We start from the raw sequence: 20,557 nt of genomic DNA, 5'->3' as shown, positions 1-20,557 counted from the left end.
ACTGACTGGGCTGTTGTAGTTTATCCTCCAAGACCTCACAATGAACTCAAACAGGAACAATGGGCTAAACTGAAGGAATATATAATGTTTGACTATTGTGCGGTCACTTAAAGGTGTGATGAAGGTGGACAGATTATCACCAGCTAGAATTCTGTCAGTTGGCAATAAATAAATAAATAAATAGAGTTCCCAAATTAGCTTGCTACTCTGGTGCTTCTGGATGCAAGAGGTCAAGAGATTAACCAAGCTTTGCTGGGGGTGTATTTGGGCAGATGGAAGACATTCTCTGAGCTGTCTCCTAACCATGCAAAGGCAAGACTCTGACCACTCACTGCTCCCAACCTCTGGCCTTGATCCTGCAACTTTTATGGGTGAGCATACCCCCTTCATCTGTGTGGAGCCCCCGGGACTTCAGTGAGGTGCCATGTGGGCTCAGGGATCTCCCTGCATGGCGCCAGTTTCAGAATTGGGGCCTTACAGAGTATGTGTGATGAACAAGATCTTAAATAATTTCTGTCTGCTTATGTTTGACTTGATATGGGCCAAATCCAGGTGTTTTTACTCAGGCAATTTCTCATTAAAAGGCAACAAAACCAGAATGTTGGGCTCGAGCTTTGCCCCTATATTTGTGACAGTAAAATTGTCAAGCTTCGAGCCAAGAACTGGCATACTCAATTCCTTCCAAAACCAGGAGAAACATAATGCAGTCACATATATTCATAGAGTCTAAGGCCAGAAGGGACCATTGGGATCATCTAGTCTGACCTACTGAATAACGAAGGCCAGAGAATTCCCCCAAAATAATTCCTAGAGCAGATCTTTTAGAAAAACATTCTGCTTTGATTTTAAAATGGTCAGTGATGGAGAATCCTCTATGACTCTAGGTAGATTATTACAATGGTTAATTACTCTCACCACTACAAATTTACACCTTATTACCAGTCTGAATTTGTTAGTGTCCGCTTCCAGCCATTGGTTCATGTTATACCTTTCTCTGCTAGATTGAAGAGTCCATTAACTATTTGTTCCCCAGGGAGGTACTTATAGACTATAATCAAGTCACCCCTTAACTTTCTCTTTGTTAAGTTAAATAGATTGAGTTCCTTGAGTCTATCACTATAAGGCAGGTTTTCTAATCACTTAATCATTCTTCAGAGGGGTAGCTGTGTTAGTCTGGATCTGTAAAAAGCAACAGAGAGTCCTGGGGCACCGTTAAGACTAACAGATGTATTGGAGCATAAGCTTTCGTGGGTGAATGCCCACTTCGTCGGATGCATTCTTGTGACTTTTCTTTGAACCCTCTTCAATTTATTAACATCTTTTTGAATTGTGGGCACCAGAACTGAACTCAGTATTCCAGCAGAGATCACACCGGTGCCACACACAGGTCAAATAACCTCTCCACTCCTCCCTCGAGATTCCCCTGTTTACACATCTCAGTATGACATTAGCTCTTTTGGCCACAGCATCACACTGGGAGCTCATGTTCAGCAGATTGTCCACTGTGACCCTCAAATCTTTTCCAGAGTCACTGCTTCCCAGAATAGAGTCAAGCATCCTTTAAGCATGACCTACATTCTTTGTTCCCAGACGTACACATTTACATTTAGCCATATTAAAATGCATATTGTTTGCTTGTGACCAGTTTATCAAGCAGATAGTTCGGAATCAGTGACCTGTCCTCTTCATTATTTACCACTCCCCCAAATTTTTTGGTCATGTGCAAACTTTATCAGTGATGATTTTATGTTCTCTTCCAGGTCATTGATAAAGATGGCTTATTTGTAGAGCTACTGGCTATTTGCCAGGAAAGTAAGAAGCATTAAGTTTAGCAGTTGAGTCAAGAGGTCTTAATCACCAGGTGATCACTGCTGGGTGCTGTCTGGACACCAGCCATAAGTGCCACCTAGAGGATAACATCACCCCTTGTTATTATCAGATATTGCTGGAGCAGTTCCTCCACCCAAACTCGCCCAAGCCTTGCTCTTGTCCTGAAATCAGACATTCAGTGGGTATCCTGAAAAGCAGGCTAGACTGTGCCCAGCTAAACAAATCCACAATGCAGGGAGAGGACACCAGGAGTGTTCTTTCTCTTGGGTCCCTGTATGGAGGCTAAGCATAGCCCCCATCATGCCCATGCTAATGCTGTAGTACTACTCTCCGGTGGGCATGGGGTGAGGGGGAGTGTGGGCAGCATAGGGGCAGTGCGTGGTGCACCCAGTCAAAGGATAAGGGAGCTTCTCCTCCCGGGTACACCCTGCTTGGTGGTCCAGGAGGAGTGTGGCTTTTGTCCTAAGGGTGGAGGTAGTACCCTGGGAAGGACTTTGGAGGGGCCATTCAGGGGTGCTAGTTCTGCAGGAACTATCAGGAAGAGATGGGGTAGGTCTGGGAAGGAGAGGATGCAGGGCCAGAGAACCCACTGGTACCTGCATCCAATGGTCACTGGCCTTCCAGAGCAGAGATGGAATCAGCAAGGAAGCTATGGAAGTGTAGGGACTCCATGACCTTAGGGGCAGGGGAGATTCTCTCCTTCATGGCCTCATCATACAAAAGATTGCTATTTGGGCTGTGTGATGATTTGCAGGATTTGACCCCAAATGCAGAGTCGTAGCAGCTGCAGGAGGAGTCACATGACAGATGACAACCAAATAAACATCCACTGAACATCACTGAAGAGAGCAGAGAAAGAGAGGGCACTTTACCTTCAAGCTACAGTACACTGGAGGTGCATTCATAATACAGCACGTGGAGGCGATATTGGCTCTCCGCTCCACCAGCTCTGTAAGGGAGGCTGGGGTTGCATCAGGCATAGTCTTGCTGAACCTTTCTTTTAGTCTGCAATGTGGGGGCAACAGGTCAGATTTTAAAGGACACTTTAGTGACAGAATAAGCACAAAAAATGACACTGATCTGTTGAATTCACGTACAAATACATCAATGGTAAAACGCTCACTGATTCTAAGGAGCACAGAACAGCACTCAGTGGGCCTGATTCACTGCACCCACCATCAACCTCAGCTACTAGCAGCCCTGCCTTAAAACTAAAGCGGGCAGAAGAAGTCATTGCCTTGTCCCCTTTCAAGAGAAATCACCTCTGAGCCACAGCTAATTTACACATCCCTTAATTTCGAGCACTTTTGGCCGAACACAGGTCACATGGGCTTTTTCTATGCTGTGATTTGAGGAGCATAATTCTCAGTGAGGTTTCTGGTCCAAATATATCTGCTTTCTGTGAATATCCGCCATTATTCACTTCACATTTCTATCAGAGGGGTAGCCGTGTTGGTCTGGATCTGTAAAAAGCAACAGAGTCCAGTGGCACCTTTAAGACTAACAGATGTATTGGAGCATAAGCTTTGGTGGGTGAATACCCAGTTCGTCAGACGCATGTCACACTTCTGTGTTTCCCAAAACACTCGTGCCTGTGAACTTGGTCACTAGAACATCTGTAGAAAGTGAACTTAGAAGGGGCAAAGACACAGCTGAAATGAAGTTGTTTAAAAAGGCGTAGGAATATTCAGGACATATTGTAGGCAATGCCCTATTGGTCAAGAATGGAGGAGAAGCTTTAGGAGCAAATGGTGGAAGTAGAAGAGTAGTAGAGGATCAGGAATGTGTAGAATTTAATTCTTACCTCTGTTTGAATTCAAGGAACGTCAGGTAATTATATTCTCCACATATCTCATTGGCATTTTTTAGGAATTTTAATATCTCCCCTCTCAGCTGTGGCCTCTGCAGTGCAGAAAGAAAGGAATATTTCTATAATCAAATAATCTCCTTGTCTGTCACAATGCATTGTACTGATCCGCTAGCTGTGGCTGGCGCATACAAGCTCTGTGTAAGTTTGGGAAAGATTTTAGGGGAAGGAGAAATTTAAGAGCAAGGCAGAGGGCATGTGAATGTGAGAGAAAAATATGACACTTGTTACCTTGCTAGAGACACAAGCAATGGAATCCGCACCGGTACAGCATCCATTGACAAGATTATGTGTAGCATCATACACCTTACTTAGGAACACCTCTGGGATGTTGGTTTGCCTTCGTGCTATCTCAAATGTGAATCTGCAATAGGAGAAGAAAAACATGGTACCCTCTAGTTTGTGTGTTCATCATAGGATGAAAACAGATCCCTCATTCCAGCATTACTGACAAACTTTAGATGGATGCGATCTTGCAACTACAAAAATACCAATTTCTCCAGTGTGTATTACATTATTAACATTTCCTGATACAATAATAATAAGAAAAATAATTACAATGGGAAGTAAGCTCTTTGGGGGAAGGGACTCTGGTCCAAATCCCCAGAGATACCCAGTTGCCTAAATATCTTTGAAGATCTACCTCTTTGTGTGTCAGTACAGCAACAAGCACAATGGGACGCTGATCCTGTTGGGAACTGCTGGGTGATATTCCTGAAGAGAGGCAGGATGGTCTTGCGGTTAAGGCACAGGACTGGGACTCAGGAGATCTGGGTTATATTCCTGGCGCTGGCACTAACTCCCTTGGGTTAGTCGCTTAATCTCTCTGTGCCTCCGTTCACATCATAATACTTCCTTCTCCCCCCCCCACTCTATCTGTCTTGTCTATTTAGATTGTTAGGTCTTTGGGGCAGGGACTGTCTCTTATTAGGGTTATGCAGCACGAAGCATGATGGGGCCCTGTTGCAATGAGGACCTCTTGATGCTGCTGACATACAAATGATATGAATAATCATAAACCAAAGGCAATTAACCCAGTGCTCTTGCGAAGTGTTAGACTGAAACTAAGACTCTGCTTTGACAGGGAGAACCACTGTTCTGTCTGGGCTAGGGGAAGGAAGGCAATGAGCCTACGTACAGATCCATTGGATGGCTCCCATCGTTCGTGCACAGCTGTTCGTCTGTGGGACTTTGGATTTCCGGCAGTTGAGGGGGTTTAGGAGGTTTCAGTGAATATATGCACAAGTAGTTTTTCAGGAGATTTTTTCCTTTGCAACAATCAGAAAATTTTTCGTCCTTGGATGATAGTTTAGTGCAGATTTTTGTGGTGAGTTCTGATAACTATAAAGAAGACAGCAATGAGTTTAAGGGCTGAAGTATAGGGATAGCTGGCATTTTTACAATGGTTTACTTGTTCTAAGCAGTGTGCAGACACCGACCACTGAATTCCCACTACGCCCTTAGGAGGCATGTGAATAAATATTATCATCCCCATTTACAGATGGGGAAACAAACTGGAAGGTGAAATGATTTGCTCAAGGCCAAACAGTGAGTCAGTGGCAGAGCTATGATTCCTACTCAGGACCGCCTGACTTCCAGCCCTGTGGTCATTCCTCCAGTGCCTTATCTATTATTAATAAGAAGTCTGTTGTGTTTGGAACAACAGCATTTCCAGTTACTGCCTGGGCTTTGGATCCAGTTCCTGGAGTTCAGAGTGAGAAAAACAAGTGAGTTCATAAGACCTTAAGTGAATTGCACAAGCTGGAGATAAATTTACCTCTGTACTGTCAAACAACTCCAGATCCCAAACAGTCTCAAAATGACAATGTGTCAAACAATAAAAACACATGGTAGAAGGATTACAATATCAGAACCAATTCCTGATGTTGAGATACTGAAAAGGCATGACTTTGGCTTTTGTAGCCTCTGAAAACTGGCTTAACTTTTTCTATCTGCCACAAACATCACAAAGTCCAGCTAGTGAACTTTGGTACTGGACTTCGAATGCAAGGTTGGGTGCAATGCTCAGGGTTACATGTCAGTTTTCAAATGCTTATCATATCATCTTAACAGTAATCAGTCAGAGCCAACTTTGTTTGCACACATGGATGTTACTGTCACAAGGCATCATTGTAAAAGCCGAGTAGATTTTAGAAGAGATTAGACATTGAAGTCAAGATACTCAAAAGTAACTTGTGAGTTCTGGTGCCTCCATGTTTAGGTGCCCAACATGGGATACCATCAAGGTGATTTTTTTTTAGAAAGCATTGAGCACTCACTCTCTGAAATTGAGACCCCCGTAAGAGTCAAGTTGGGCACCCCAAAATTGTGATATCCCAGATCACTAGTCACTGTTGAAAATGTGAGGTACTCCCTTCTTTTCATGTCTCATTATATAATGCTTGCATCTGTAACTTTCACTCCATGCATCTGAAGAAGTGAGGTTTCTTACCCACGAAAGCTTATGCCCAAATAAATCGGTTAGTCTTTAAGGTGCCATCAGACTCCTTGTTGTTAATCTGAATAAGAATATCATCCATAATTTGACTATTTAGGATAAAACAGTAGAACTGATATTAATCCCCAAACTTTAGGACATAAAGCCTAAAGACTGAGGTTAGGAAGACATTTCCCCAACAAAAAGCAACAGAGGGTCCTGTGGCACCTTTAAGACTAACAGAAGTATTGGGAGCATAAGCTTTCGTGGGTAAGAACCTCACTTCTTCAGATGCAAGTCTTGCATCTGAAGAAGTGAGGTTCTTACCAACGAAAGCTTATGCTCCCAATACTTCTGTTAGTCTTAAAGGTGCCACAGGACCCTCTGTTGCTTTTTACAGATTCAGACTAACACGGCTACCCCTCTGATACATTTCCCCCACAGATACATTACTGCCTAGGAGGGAAACTAATGGGTGAGTTAATATTGAAACCGAATAAAAGAATTTTCAATGGATGTATTTACTCATACTCCACAGCAATGTGATGGACACCTATCAAATCCATCTGCTAACTTCTTCTTCCATGAGGAAGAGAAAATAAAGAAATAGGGAAAACAGTTAGCAGCACAAGTGATTATTATACTAATAAATTAGCTAGTGATTTGAAAACTCAATTACAAATACAGAAATAAATACATGAAATGGGAAATCAAATGGAATCACTCATGCTACTCTCTAGAGATCCCATTTCAAAGAGGTCTTTATAATTAATACAGTCATCTGAAACTAGGGCTGGTCTACACTACCGCGGTAAATCAATCTAACTTACGTAACTTCAGTTACGTGACTAATGTAACTGAAGTCAATGTAGTTAGATCCACTTACCACAGTGGCTACACTGCGCTGTGTCGACAGGAGAGCGTTTCCTGTTGACTTCCCTTATGCTTCTTGGGGAGGTGGAGTACACATATCGATGGGAGAGTGCTCTCCCATCAATTTAGCGTGTCTTCACCAGACCCACTAAATCGATACTCGCTGCAGTGCTAATCTACCGGTAAGTGTAGACATGCCCTAAGAGAAAAGAAACCCAGAGGGAATAAGCAGCAGAAACAAACCAAGCCCCTTTGAAGAATGAAATGATAGCACTTATGAAGTTTATGCACTTCAGGCCTGATTGTTAAAGATGTTTAGGTTCCTAACTCCCATTGGGCAGCCAAATACTTTCAAACTCTGGCCTTCTCCTAAGAATTTTCTAAGGGAAGTGGTCGTGGAAGTTCAACTACTTGAGACATTTTAAACAAAACTGCACCAAAGCACGACCAAGCGTACAATGTGGTATAATCCTGCACCAGCAAGGAGGCTAGACTAAGTCAGTGTTTCTCAGTCTACAGCGTGTGACCCTTATTTCATGGACTGAGGGGAAAAAAAGCCAAATCCTGAGGTTTATAGGATCCAGGGAGCACATCTTGCTCTCTCTCTTCCCTCTTCTGCTGCTCCTGCCACCTTATCCCTCTTCCACCTCCCAACCCAGTCACTACACAGCTCTCTACCTTCCCCTCCTCCCACTTGCCTAGAGAACCTAATTCTGGGACAGGGAACCTGGTGTTTCTAGAGGCTTCAGAGCCAGCCTCCCAAAGCAGCACTCACTGAAGTGAGTACTTAGCAGGCAGAGGTGGGAGAAGAGAAGGGAGACAGCCTCAGCAGCAGCCCACCATCCCCTAGGCTCCTAACCCCCCACCCAGTATCAGGCCCCTGCCAGCCCCACTGAGCATCCCCACAATTCCTATGCCCAAGTCCTCAGGACCCGACAGTATGCCCAACCTATTGCTCAAAGCATTCCAATGCCTCCCATTGTTTCTCCCTTTGATCCAAATCCCACAAGCTTTTGTGGCATGACATTTGGGGCCATTTTTTTGGCTTGTGGGGTCAACAAAGTGAAGAGCCACTGTGCTAGGTGACTTAAGAGGTCTGTTCTGTCTAGAATTCTGGGATTCCTACCTCCTTCTGCATGCAGTCTTCAGCCATGGAACTACAGCACTTGGAAAACACCTCAGCAGAGGCTTCCGCTAGCGGGGAAATGTCCTCAAACGAGGCAGAGGGTATCTTCTGAGCAAACATCGTTAAGACGCTAGACAGTCACAAAATGCAAAATGGAGTTAGGTATTTTAGCCATTCCAAAGTCTGCCTACCATTCTTAAGTCCTGTCCATTGATATTTGTAGGATAAGTGCCACGAATTTAGAACATGAGTCACTAAAAAGAGATTTGCTTGTTTCATCCTATGGCTGCCGAAGGTCTGAAAAAACAAATACTGTATATTCTTTATTGAATGTTGAACCAGGAGCAGAGAAGGGCAACAAAGTCTTTTATTGCAAATACTTTAGCTCTCAACCTACTAAGATGACCCGCATATACCTTACGGCTTTTTAAAACACGGACTAAAAATAGAAGAGCAATGTGATGGTGTTTCCCCACCTAGGTGACCACCTAGGGTGACCAGATGTCCCATTTTTATAGGGACACTCCCGATATTCAGGGCTTTGTCTTATATAGACTCCTATTACTCCTCACCCCCGGCCCAATTTTTCAAACTGGCTATCTGGTCACCCTACCATCACCTGCTAGAGAAAGGGAAGAACCTCAATTAGAAACACAACCCACACCAGTGGGGTGAATGACTGATTGCCTCCTGGGCTGAGTTAGGTGGTGATCCATCAGGCACTTGGGCCTTAAAAGCAGGCTGTCAGGATCCCGGGTGAAGGTAGGTGGGACTAGTGTCAGGAACTCAGTAGGCAGGCACAACCGCTGGGCTTCAGAGTAAGTACCAGTGTCAATAGTCAGGCAGCGAGACAGGCCAAAGGACAGAGCTAGAGACAGGTTGGGGATCAGGCTGAGGCCAATACCAGGTATCGGGGGCCATGTGGGTATTCCAGGGTTTGAACAGGGGTCAAGATTCAAAATCAATACTGGGAGTTCAGGAACAGAGAAGGTAGGGTGGTCATAGCAGCCAGCTAGCGCTCTGCATTATTGCCTAGACACTTCCTGGAATGGCCTTTGGGTTGAAGAAGCGTGATCTGGCTGGGGGGTCCTGCTGGGCGAAGGGGGAGCCCAGAAGGGGGCAGCTGGGGGCATGGGCTCCCCCTTCACCCAGCAGGGCCCCCGGGCCAGATTACGCTTCTTCCTGCCCGGCGACGAGAGCCCCAGCCAGGCCCTGCGTGCCTCCGTCATGCCTCTGGGGAGACAATCAGGTGCCATGAGGCTGTTATCTGTCAAACCCCTAGAGGTGAGACTTCCTGGGGTTGGTGTCTGCAGTGGGTCATGGGTTGGGGTGCACAAGCTGGTAACAGGTGTCAGTGTGGAGGTGGTGTTCACTGCCTGGCAACCCTGCGGGCCTGTGTATAGACCTGCTGTTCCTTACACAGGCTGAGGGAGCTCGGTGTGGAAGAGATTGTAGTGGCAGTAGTATTTGTCTGTGTGGGAAGGCACCAATTTGGTGTTGTCTATGGCTGAAAAACTGAGCTAACTACTGTGGCGGACCCTTGGAACAAGGGGCCAGGGAGACCATCCTGGGCCTGGGTCTTCTGAAAGGAGACTAAAGAATAGAAGAGACCCGCAGGGCAGGCTTCTGTATGGGGGAGGCTATAAGGAGCAGGGAACTGAAGAGAAGTCCAGTAAGAACGGTGAGTTGGGACTTTGAGTGCCCTGAAAGGGGATTGAACTTTGAACTCTTAGGTGACTTGCCTGGAGTGCCAGGCTGTGGAAGACCCACGCAGATGGGGATGGCCAGCAGAAGGGGCTGTAACTGGGGATACCTGCAACATTATGCCCTGTTGCAAGTGGCTGCTCTAATGGGGAGTGCACCATAACAAACTGGAAGACTGAAATGCTTAACATGCTTGCATAAACAAGGATCACTGGGCCAATTCCTCCTTATGTAGTATATTGTTCTACTCTGGCAAGCTCCCTGTGCAGTCACTGGGAATGATAACTCAGTCATTGCTCAGGCACAAGTGAGTAGAGATGTCATACTTTAGCCCTCTCTAAAGATGGACTGATGGTTTGAAAGATGCATACCTTAAACAAAAAGAATCTCATTAAAATGGTGTAGTTGGGAAAGAAAAAGACCAACTTTTTCAAGCATGAGTGCCTAAATTTAGGTACCTCCCTCCCTGTGTAAGTACTTAAATAAGTGGTCTTGATTTTCACAGGCACTGAGCACTTGTGATTCCATATGGGCGCTCAGCAGCACATTAATTAAAAGGGCCAAACCTAAGACATCTCATTTGAAGATGTTGGCCTAAATAGCTGGAGTTGGGAAATCCAGAGGCATGGCTCCATACCCAAATTTAACTCTGAAACCAAGAGTATATATGAGCACTTGCCACCTTTATCCTTGATACACTCTTGTACTCTTATGTTACCCCACCTTCCGGCACTAATCAAGAGCCCAGAACATTAATATCTTGCTCTCTGTGTTCAGTACACAAACACCACCCCCGCTGTTCGCAATGCCACTACAAAGCCGAAAGTCCAATCTACTTTCTCATCTCTACAGAGTAGAAACAGTATATGCCTCTTGATCACCCTTCTAATTGGATGTGAGACTCCACCAACCATATACAAGAGAGATCTCTAGCCATGTCAGTTGAAATAATCTTGGGTTGAATGAGAGCCCATCTAAACAAGGATTTCACAGCTCTGACATGCTACAAAAGAATGGTAATAGGTTAAACTGGTTGCTTTGTACCTCTACCAAATACAGTACTTTTCCACAGAATACAATAGTGCACTTATTTTTCAAATCCTGCTGAATCTTATTACAAATTTACAGTAAACAGGAAATTCAAATATGAAACACCTTCACTTCTGAACATATAGTATTGCCTTTGTACCTGAACTTTGATTTGTCCTTCCCATATGCTGCATAGCGGGAACAAATTCTGGTTGACATGGTGGTGAGTAAGGATAGAGTCTTTCTTTCTAATTTCTGGAACAGAAAGGAGAAGAACTGCATTAGGCACAGATTGACTCCTTTACTTGTAGTCTACCGGAGCATTCCTATCAGTCAGTGTGTCATTCAGTTTATTATCCTAAATGAGTCTAAATATCCCCATTAACTCTCAATGGTGTTCAGTACCAAGCAATGCTGCAATGACAGTTTTCCTAGCTGTCCACTATCACAGTAATTCTCAAAGTTTTGTACTGGTGACTCCTTTCACATAGCAAGCCTCTGAATGCAACCCCCCTTATAAATTAAAACACTTTTTTATATATTTAACACCCTTATAAATGGTAGAGGCAAAGCGGGGTTTGGGGTGGAGGCTGACAGCTCGCGACTCACCATGTAATAACCTTGTGACCCCCTGAGGGGTCCTGACCCCCAGTTTGAGAACCCCTGGGCTATCCTTTGTGGTCCTTCAGTTTTGTGATGGATCAAGGAGATAGGTATATAGTCCTTAGGCTCATGTAAGATGTCCGGTCACTTGGGGTACTCCAACTGGAGCCCCTTCTTCCTGTCATGAATACCTTTTTTACTGGTTGCAATGCTGACGAACTGCTGCCCTCTTCTCTGTCCTGAGGAGTGTCAGAAATTCAGGCCTGAAATGTGTTAACTTGGCAGTTCCCTTCCTAGTAATTCACTCCTTTTCAAAAGTGGCTTTTAACTTCTGAATCTCTTTATTTTTATTTAGAATTGCAAACTTACGCTTCTCTATCTTTTACAGACTGGGATCTCTGCTTCCGTACCAGGACCATCTCTCATCTAGCCAGGCCTGCTTTAGTATTTAGCAATATGTGATCCCCTCTCACCAATCTGTGATTCCCCGCCCTGGGAGATCTTGATCTCCATGCTGAGAAGCTCACAGCAGTGATCCTCCACCTGTGGCTCTGGACTGGAGCTTGTGGTGTGCTAGATATAGGAGTGCTGCCCAATATTACTGACATGCATGTTTCACCCAGAGCAGGGAACTCTAATCAAGAGAATCTGGTAGCGTCAGACCCACTGAAATCCATTTCCCAACCTTTCTTCTCTCTCAGGTAAGAGTGGAAACAACACCCAACAGGCAGAGCGAGAGTAAAGATACGACTCTTCCTTCCCAGCAGCCAGAAGTGGGACAGACTGAAGCAGGGTTGTATCCCACACATCACGAAGCACCATCAGAACACCATGAAGACATAGATTTGTGCAACTCCTTTCAATAGTGAAATTGTTCTCTATTTGCTAAAGTTTGGGAACTACTGCAGTAAACGCTTCAAACCTGTTCCCCTTGTTCTTGGATTTTATGCCTTCATGTGCCATGGCTCCACGTGCTAGCTAAAGACTAGAACGCCTTGTTCTTAGGCAAATCTGGCTGCACATGGCTACAATAAATACATTGCATGGCACGTCAGAGCTAGATGATATGATCTGTTCTCATGAATAATAGATACTTTTCTGTTTGGTACTTCAGCTTTGGAAATAGTCCTGTTTCAGCCATAATTGTTTACAATCTTTCTGGCTTGCTAACCATCGCACGCTAGATCCTCAGCTGGTGTGTGGCATGGCACAGTGCCACTGAGGTCCATAAGACAATGCTAATTTACACCAGCGGAAGGTTTGTCTCCAAATGTCTAATACTGAGCAAGCCAAACCGTGAACTTCAGGATTGCCACTGGATCCCTTTAATTCAACAGTTTGGTTGTCTTTGCTTCCTTCCCTCTTTTCAAACAGCTAAATGGAACTAATTGGCTCTCAACATATAAAATAGTTTTCCAGGTTGCTGGAAATGACCAGAGTGATGATTAGCAGCTGCCACTTAGTAGGAAATGAACATCATGTTTGTGATGTTTACTTAATTTCCCGACAGGCTGAAAGCGAAGGGAATTGGTGCACCTGCCTCCACTGCATTAGCAGCAAACCCTATTCCAATCTGGGTGCATGGTGATGCTAGGAAACCAAATAAAAACTATAGACCCTAAATGCGATCTTCCTGAACTGCACAGCGAGACAGTGTATGGAGGTTGATTCAGAGCAAACCCCCTTTTTGGTACCAGTGGCATAGTAAACGTCTCTCCCACCTCACTAATTTCCTAGCTCCCTTTCCACACCAAGGAAATGATTTTGCATGCTCTCGTAGTTTCCCTTAAGGGATTGTGCAGTGTATTACAGTGAATCTCCATAGCAATAGAAAGACTCTACATTATTCAGCTATATCTTGTTTGATGTGTGGTCCGTCTCGCTGAACTTTACTCTTTTGTCTTTTTAGCTTCCCCATTCGCTCTGCAGCAACACTTCTTTTACCTAAGCTAAAGATCCCTGTAGCGCACAAAAATACTGAGGGATTTGCTCATCAAGTGGGTTACTACCAGAACAATTGTAATGTGAAAGTGGGGATAGGGACGTGCTGAACCTGTGGCATATAAGGGTGGCAACTGAAAGTGCTGCTTGACCCAGTCCGCTCAGACTTGGTGTGTGTGTGTGCTCATCTGATTCTGGGGCTGAAGGAACCCAGCCCTGGGGAACCTAGGTCCTGCAGGATAGCTCCATTGGGAGTGGACTTGCAGAAGGGAGAAGTAGAGCCCCATATGAACACACAAGTGACACAAGCAGTACATTAATAGAATTACAGAACCCCGCCCCCCCCAAGAAGACTAACCCTAATAAATTAGCATACCCCAAAGTAACTGGCACATCTGGTAACACCAGTGCCAGGTGCCCCAGAGGGAATGAACAGAACAGGTAATCATCAAGTGATCCATTCCCTGTCACTCATTCCCAGCTTCTGGCAAACAGGCTAGGGACACCATTCCTGCCCATCCTGGCTAATAGACCGATCCTCCATGAATTTATTTAGGTCTTTTTTGAACCCTATTATGGTCTTGGCCTTCACAACATCCTCCGGCAAGGAGTTCCACTGGTTGACTGTGCATTGTGTGAAGAAATACTTCCTTTTATTTGTTTTAAAGCTGCTGCCTATTAATTTCATTTGGTGACTCCTACCTCTTGTGTTATGAGAAGTAGTAAACAACACTTCCTTATCTACTGTCTCTACACCAGTCATGATTTTATAGACCTTAATCATATCTCCCCTTAGCCATCTCTTTTCCAAGCTGAAAAGTCCCAGTCTTATTAGCAGGGCCGGCTCCAGGGTTTTGGCCGCCCCAAACAGACAAAAAAAAAAAAAAAAAGCCGCGATCGTGATCTGCGGCGGCAATTCGGCGGAAGGTCCTTCGCTCCGAGCCGGAGCGAGGGATCATCCGCCAAATTGCCGCCGAATAGCTGGACGTGCCACCCCTCTCCGGAGTGGCTGCCCCAAGCACCTGCTTGACAAGCGGGTGCCTGGAGCCAGCCCTGCTTATTAGTCTCTCCTCATACGGAAGTCATTCCATACCCCTAATAATTTTTGTTGCCCTTTTCTGAACCTTTTCCAATTCCAATATATCTTTTTTGAGATGGGGCAACGTCATCTGCACACAGTATTCAAGATGTGGGCATACCATGGATTTATATAGAGGCAACATGATATTTTCTGTCCTATTATCTATCCCTTTCTTAATTATTCCCAGCATTCTGTTCATTTTTTTGACTGCCACTGCACATTGAGTGGTTGTTTTCAGAGAACTATCCACAATGACTCCAAGATCTCTTTCTTGAGTGGTAACAGCTAATTTAGACCCCATCATTTTATATGTATAGTTGGGATTATGCTTTCCAATGTGAATTTCTTTGCATTTATCAACATGAAATTTCATCTGCCATTTTGTAGCCCAGTCACCCAGTTTTGAGAGATCCTTTTGTAGCCCTTCACAGTCTGACTGGGTCTCAACTATCTTTAGTAATTTTGTATCATATGCAAATTTTGCCACCTCATTGTTTACCCCTTTTTCCAGATCATTTATGAATATGTTGAATTGGACTGTTCCCAGAACAGACCTCTGGGGGACACCACTATTTACCTCTCTCCATTCTGAAAACTGACTATTTATACCTACCTTTTGTTTCCTATCTTTTAACCAGTTACCAATCCATGAGAGCACCTTCCCTCTTATCCCATGGCACCCTACTTTGCGTAAGTGCCTTTGGTGAGGATCTTGTCAAAGGCTTTCTGAAAATCTAAGTACACTGTATCCGCTGGATCCCCTTGATCCACATGCTTGTTGACCCCCTCAAAGAATTCTAGTAGATTGGTGAGGCATGATTTCCCTTTACTAAAACCATGTTGACTCTTCCTCAACAAATTATGTTCATCTATATGTCTGACAATATTGTTCTTTACTATAGTTTCAACCAGTTTGCCTGGTACTGACGTCAGGCTTACAGGCCTGTAATTGCTGGGATCACCTCTGGAGCCCTTTTTAAAAATTGGCGTCACATTAGCTATCCTCCAGTCATCTGGTACAGAAGCTGATTAAATGATAGGTTACTGACGACAGTTAGTAGTTCTGCAATTTCACCTTTGAGTTCCTTCAAAGACAACTGAGTGTGACAAGATTGAGGTTTACATAAGAGGGATATTTTTTGATTATGTTGCAATCAAACCCCTTACTGAGCTCGTTTTCATCATGTGTGGCAGCATCTTATAGACAGTTGGTAAGATGACGAGAGTGGTGTGAAATGTTATGGAGTGGACTTTGGACAAATTTAGATTTTCTATCAAAATTCATGATTTAGCAAGGTCCTGGTGTGGAACTTAATGGTTTTAGCTGAGTTTCATTTGGAGTGTTGGGGTTTGATTTCAACAAGTACATATTAAAGGAGTGCAAACCCCAGGGGATCAAATGCAGAGCAAATGTTCCCTTGCTTCCTCATGGAGCAAAACTGGCGAGAGCCACACAGCTTAATCATGATTAAACGTCAAGTGGATGCCAGGACTGAATCGCTACATCCTTTGGTAGCCTTCCAAATGGCACCCTGAATGTTCTAAGGTAACACTCCATCACCGTTTTATACAGTACATATAACTTATGATGCATGGTGCTGCATTTTGCACACACACACACACACACACACACACACACACACACACACACACACACACACTCATGCCACTGGGATAGGGACTGTATCAAGATTAAAGACCCAATAGAAGAGACAATTTAAAAAAAAAGTTTTAGATTTGTTCTGCTGTAGAAGTTGGCAGGAAGCAAGTGAAGGCGGGACACACTTACCTCTTTCAAGAAGCACACAGTAGGGCGTGGTGAAATGCAGCAAGTTCCAACCATGGACAAGTAACTCTTTATAGAACCCACTAATATTGGCAGTGGGGCTTGTCCATAGTTAATGGAATACTCATACGTAAACCTAGAAAAGAGACAGTACTTGGCTGGAGGATTTGTTAACTCAGAGGGATTTTCAAAGACATCTAAAGGAATCTGGCACCTAATTCCTGAAGAAAGTCAATAACTTTCAAAGAGTTGGGCACCTGACTCCCTTCTGGGCTTCTGAAAATCCCACCCCAGTGTTTTTGCAAAATGTAACATATGCTATTTTCCATTTTTTTAAAATGGTGGTAGCCATGAACATATAGCAGTCTGCCCACACAAACCAGTTCACAAAAATGGGCTTAAACCCATGTGAATGAGTCGCTGCTCCACTAACTGAGATCAGAACAGAAATACTCCAACGAGTTTGTTTATTCGTATGGATTTTTTGATGATCATTACAGTTTGTAAGGTCAGCCTGACCTTACGGAGTCTTCATAACTGCCATGGTATAAGAACTATTATGTTGGCTGGTTTAGTAGCATCCTGATTAGTTTCAGATAAATTAATACATGGTTTAATAAATTGCATTTTTGTCATGACTGGCATCTGCCAAGCCTGATGAGCGAATTAGGTGGGCTAGCAATAAAAGATAAATATGTAGAGCTAGGTTATGGCCCTGTGCATCAATGGAGTGCAGAGTGAGAGGAAAGAGGAGAGACTCTGTAGTGCCTAAGTCATATGGAGGGAGACATTATGATTGTATAAAGCATAATGCCAACAGGGGAGCTATGGTCATGTCCCTTCCTATCCACTGTAGGCCTGTGAGTGCGGGCAGTAGTTCTGACTGCCTCTCCCACACAACTTACTGCCATATTGTTGCTGTTTTCTGTGTGTTACAGGGATGCATCCTCTCCCCAGCCTAGCTGTGCACCCACACAGAGGTGGCCCTAAATATAGTACATGAGCTCCAAATTCTCCCTGGTTTTGCTTGGGTGAAATGTCAGAGTTAATGGATCTCTCTTTTATCCCTGGAGCATGAGACAGTTGCTTCCTTGACAGGCAATCACATTGGACACTTTATCTTGTAGTTTGGTTACATTTTCTTAGATTATTAAACAGCAAGCGCAAGGAGAAGGAAAGAAATCATAAAAGTAAATGTATTCATAAATCGAACAACAAACAGCAGGATAAGTCCAAAGTTGGCAAACTTGGGTACTTAACATCAGACAACTCATTCGCACACTGATGTGTCTAGGGAGAGATTTGCAGAGAGATTTGCAAAGACAATCAAATACTTTTGATAGTCAGTGGGAGTTGTGGGATTAAATCACTGTTGTACCTTTGAAAATCTCTCTCTAAAGCATCTAAAAAGAAATGTTACTATCAATCTCTACAGAGAGATTCAGGGCCAGATTTTAGGGGTTAGAGATGCAGATAGGTGTCTAGCAGAATTTATAAAAATGTCTACCTGGTTTAGGGGCCTATCTCCCATTCATTTCAATGGGAGATAGATACCGGACTCAGCTAGGCATTGCAATTCATTTGTATTAGGTGCCTATCTGCAGGTTTAAGTACCTAAACGCCTTTGAAAATCTGACCCTGAGTCCCCATGTTAGTCCCTCAGGAGAACCCAGGAATGCAACAATAAGTCAGAGATTCAGGATCTACAAAGGGCTCTCCGCTTTCCCTCCCCCCTGTTACTTTTCCCACCATCTCTCCACCACATGAGTCAGAACAAACAATACAGATGCTCCCCGAGTTATGTAAACCCGACGTACCCAAATCCAAGCTTACGGAAGAAGTTCCGTAAGCTAGAAATAGGAGGGTATTTTGTGTGTGTGTAATGGTTGGAGATACGTTTCCGACTTATGCAAAATTCGAGTTACGCAAGGCGTTCCGCAACGGAACGCTTGCATAAGTCAGGGAGTGTCTGTAGTCCTAACTTCTTGAACCAAGAGACACGCAGCCTTTCATGGTGCCTTCTGACCCCCAACTACTACAATCCAAGCAGAAGATACTCTTAAAAACTGCATTGCTGAGAGGCACCACAGAGACCCTTCTTCAGATCGCACAGCACCCAGAAGGACACTCCGACTCCATTGTCTTTAAGAACGTTATTGCTACACCATGTAATATTTTATTCAGCTAAGCCATGGTCCTTTCTGCCCCATGATGAGTGTACCCTTGCAGCCTTGTGCATCCAGGCAGGAGCCAGAGACAATAAAGCACACAAAATAAACTTCTATCCAGTGCTTAACGCCCATTTAATAGCACTTCCACTTGTCTGCATCCCAACCATTCGTCAGAGAGAAAAAAACAGAATCTCATGGAGACAATCTGTTGACTTGGGGCCTCTGGAGTTTAAAACATGAGCCTCTACTGCATGAGCTACAAGCCAACTGGCTGTTAAGGCACTAGAGTAAACTCATCTATCTCTCCCTCTCCCTCTCTCCTCAGTGCCACTAGATGGGACAGAACACCTCACCCAGCAGGTGTGTGGGTTACACTTACCTATCTGCAAAATCCTGGGGGTCCTTCTTGAAGGCCTCACAGAGTTCTTCATTTGATGGCTCCATGTATGTAGGGAACTCTTTGGGCGGTTGGTGCAGGGCGGCCAGACAGAGCTTTCGCTCTAACCCTTGGTGGGTACAGCAAGCCGCAATCCCTGGGTGATCAGGATAAGGAGAGTTTTCATCACAGGACTTGGCAGACAGAGCTGAAGACTGGGGTAAGGTGGAATGGAAGGAACGGAAATGAGAGAACGTTAATATCCAAGTTCTCAGTCTAGCAGTAATTACAGTTTTCACATTCTTTAAGTAAAACATCACCTCCTTCTATAGGTGAAATCCACTTCTGCACACAGCTCAAAGAAGCGGGCTCTGTGGTGGTTGGGCTGGGGATACCTCATCTTGGGGACATAAGCACTGATATGTTGTACAGAACCACAGTGTCATTACCTTATTCCTCTGGGCTGGCTGCAACCCCTCCCAGTCACTTATGGAGTTTATTGGTGCCACATTATTTAGTAATTCATTGCATACCCATGAATGTAGCACAGTATACTTTGTCAGTGTAATACAGTCTTAGTAACATGAGATTTCCCCTTCTGCTATTCGTTCTCTGGTGAGAACTGGGACAAGATAACTTTCAGGGGTGGTGGTGGTGGGGGGGAAGGAGATGAATGGGTTGTGTGAGAATTTTGTTAACCATCTTGCTTAATCACTTGGTAAGCACTGTAGCTCCGGCCAAATTCTGACTTTTGTAAAGCCAGCTTATGTCCAAGGTGCTTCTAAGAAGGAGATAACACAAAACATGCATTGAAAGGTATCTGACCCAAACGTCTTACATTATCAGCAGTAAAAAACCCAATTGCTTAATGCATAAAGCAAGCCCCCAAAATAGTGGGGGCTCCAATGCAAAGCAAGAAAAGAGGAGAAGGAGAACTACAGTGGTTGCGTTACGGAGTCAGTGTTTACCTTCTCTGACCACACTGCTATCTTAGAAGATACCTGCAGCATTTCAGACACCAGGGTGTGGTAACTGTGGGAAAACATTCCATTTTTAATGGTAATCACTGTAGAAAGGGGTGGATTCTGGAGCCCTAATGAAGGCAAAACTCCCTTTGACTTGTTTTAAGTGAGAAGACTGCAGGCTGTAGCTCAAAGTGGATGTGGTTGTGTTGCTTAGTGTCAAAATTCTGCCTCTATGGTTGCACAGGGTCTTCCGGCAGTGGATCTGACGCATTTCTGCTGTAGAAGGGAAAGGTAGGATTTGGGGGGCTGTAGTGCATGGAGCCAAGGAGGCTGCAGGGCACATACAGGTGAGAGCAGGCCTGTTGGGGAGGTGGAAGCAGATGATCTGCCATTCATGGTCCTCCAATTCTCTGTCCCATGTTAGGAGCATGTAACTGTCATCGAGAGCTACTTAGCCACATAGCGGAAGTAGCCTCCACATAGTGGGTCTGCAGCTCTTCTGTGCCTGGGGTGAGAGTATGAAGATTCCTCACCCACATCTGTGCACATGCCCATGCCCAGTCCAGACACTCAAGCTTGGCGCTGGCATGATGGAGTTGCTCTAAAGAGGAAAGAGGCAGGTGTGACTCCAAACATGGGTATTTAAATTGGCAGAAGTGGGCCACCCTGTTTCCATGAGGAGTTGGTCTGTTAGATATCAGTCATACCAACGTTTTTAGTTCTCCAGACGCAATTAAAACAGAACAGCAATCTGTGCTCAGGAAATGT

General features: G+C 44.5%; 1 protein-coding gene across 1 annotated transcript in view; it reads right to left on the bottom strand.

Annotated features, from left to right (window-relative positions):
- Window positions 1-20,557, bottom strand: part of GC (GC vitamin D binding protein) — a 43,312-nt gene that overhangs the window by 4,765 nt on the left and 17,990 nt on the right. Inside the window, exons 4-11 of the mRNA XM_024108425.3 lie at window positions 18,828-19,039; window positions 16,281-16,413; window positions 11,027-11,121; window positions 8,134-8,263; window positions 4,836-5,038; window positions 3,929-4,061; window positions 3,635-3,732; window positions 2,703-2,835 (exon numbers count right to left, since the gene is read on the bottom strand). Of these exons, the coding sequence (XP_023964193.1) occupies window positions 2,703-2,835; window positions 3,635-3,732; window positions 3,929-4,061; window positions 4,836-5,038; window positions 8,134-8,263; window positions 11,027-11,121; window positions 16,281-16,413; window positions 18,828-19,039 (1,137 nt within the window). The remainder of the gene's footprint in view (window positions 1-2,702; window positions 2,836-3,634; window positions 3,733-3,928; window positions 4,062-4,835; window positions 5,039-8,133; window positions 8,264-11,026; window positions 11,122-16,280; window positions 16,414-18,827; window positions 19,040-20,557) is intronic.

Source organism: Chrysemys picta, chromosome 5 (genome assembly GCF_011386835.1).
Source record: "Chrysemys picta bellii isolate R12L10 chromosome 5, ASM1138683v2, whole genome shotgun sequence".
NCBI lineage: Eukaryota > Metazoa > Chordata > Testudines > Emydidae > Chrysemys > Chrysemys picta.
Note: the sequence above shows the minus strand (reverse complement) of the source record. Positions and strands in the feature narration are given on the sequence as shown.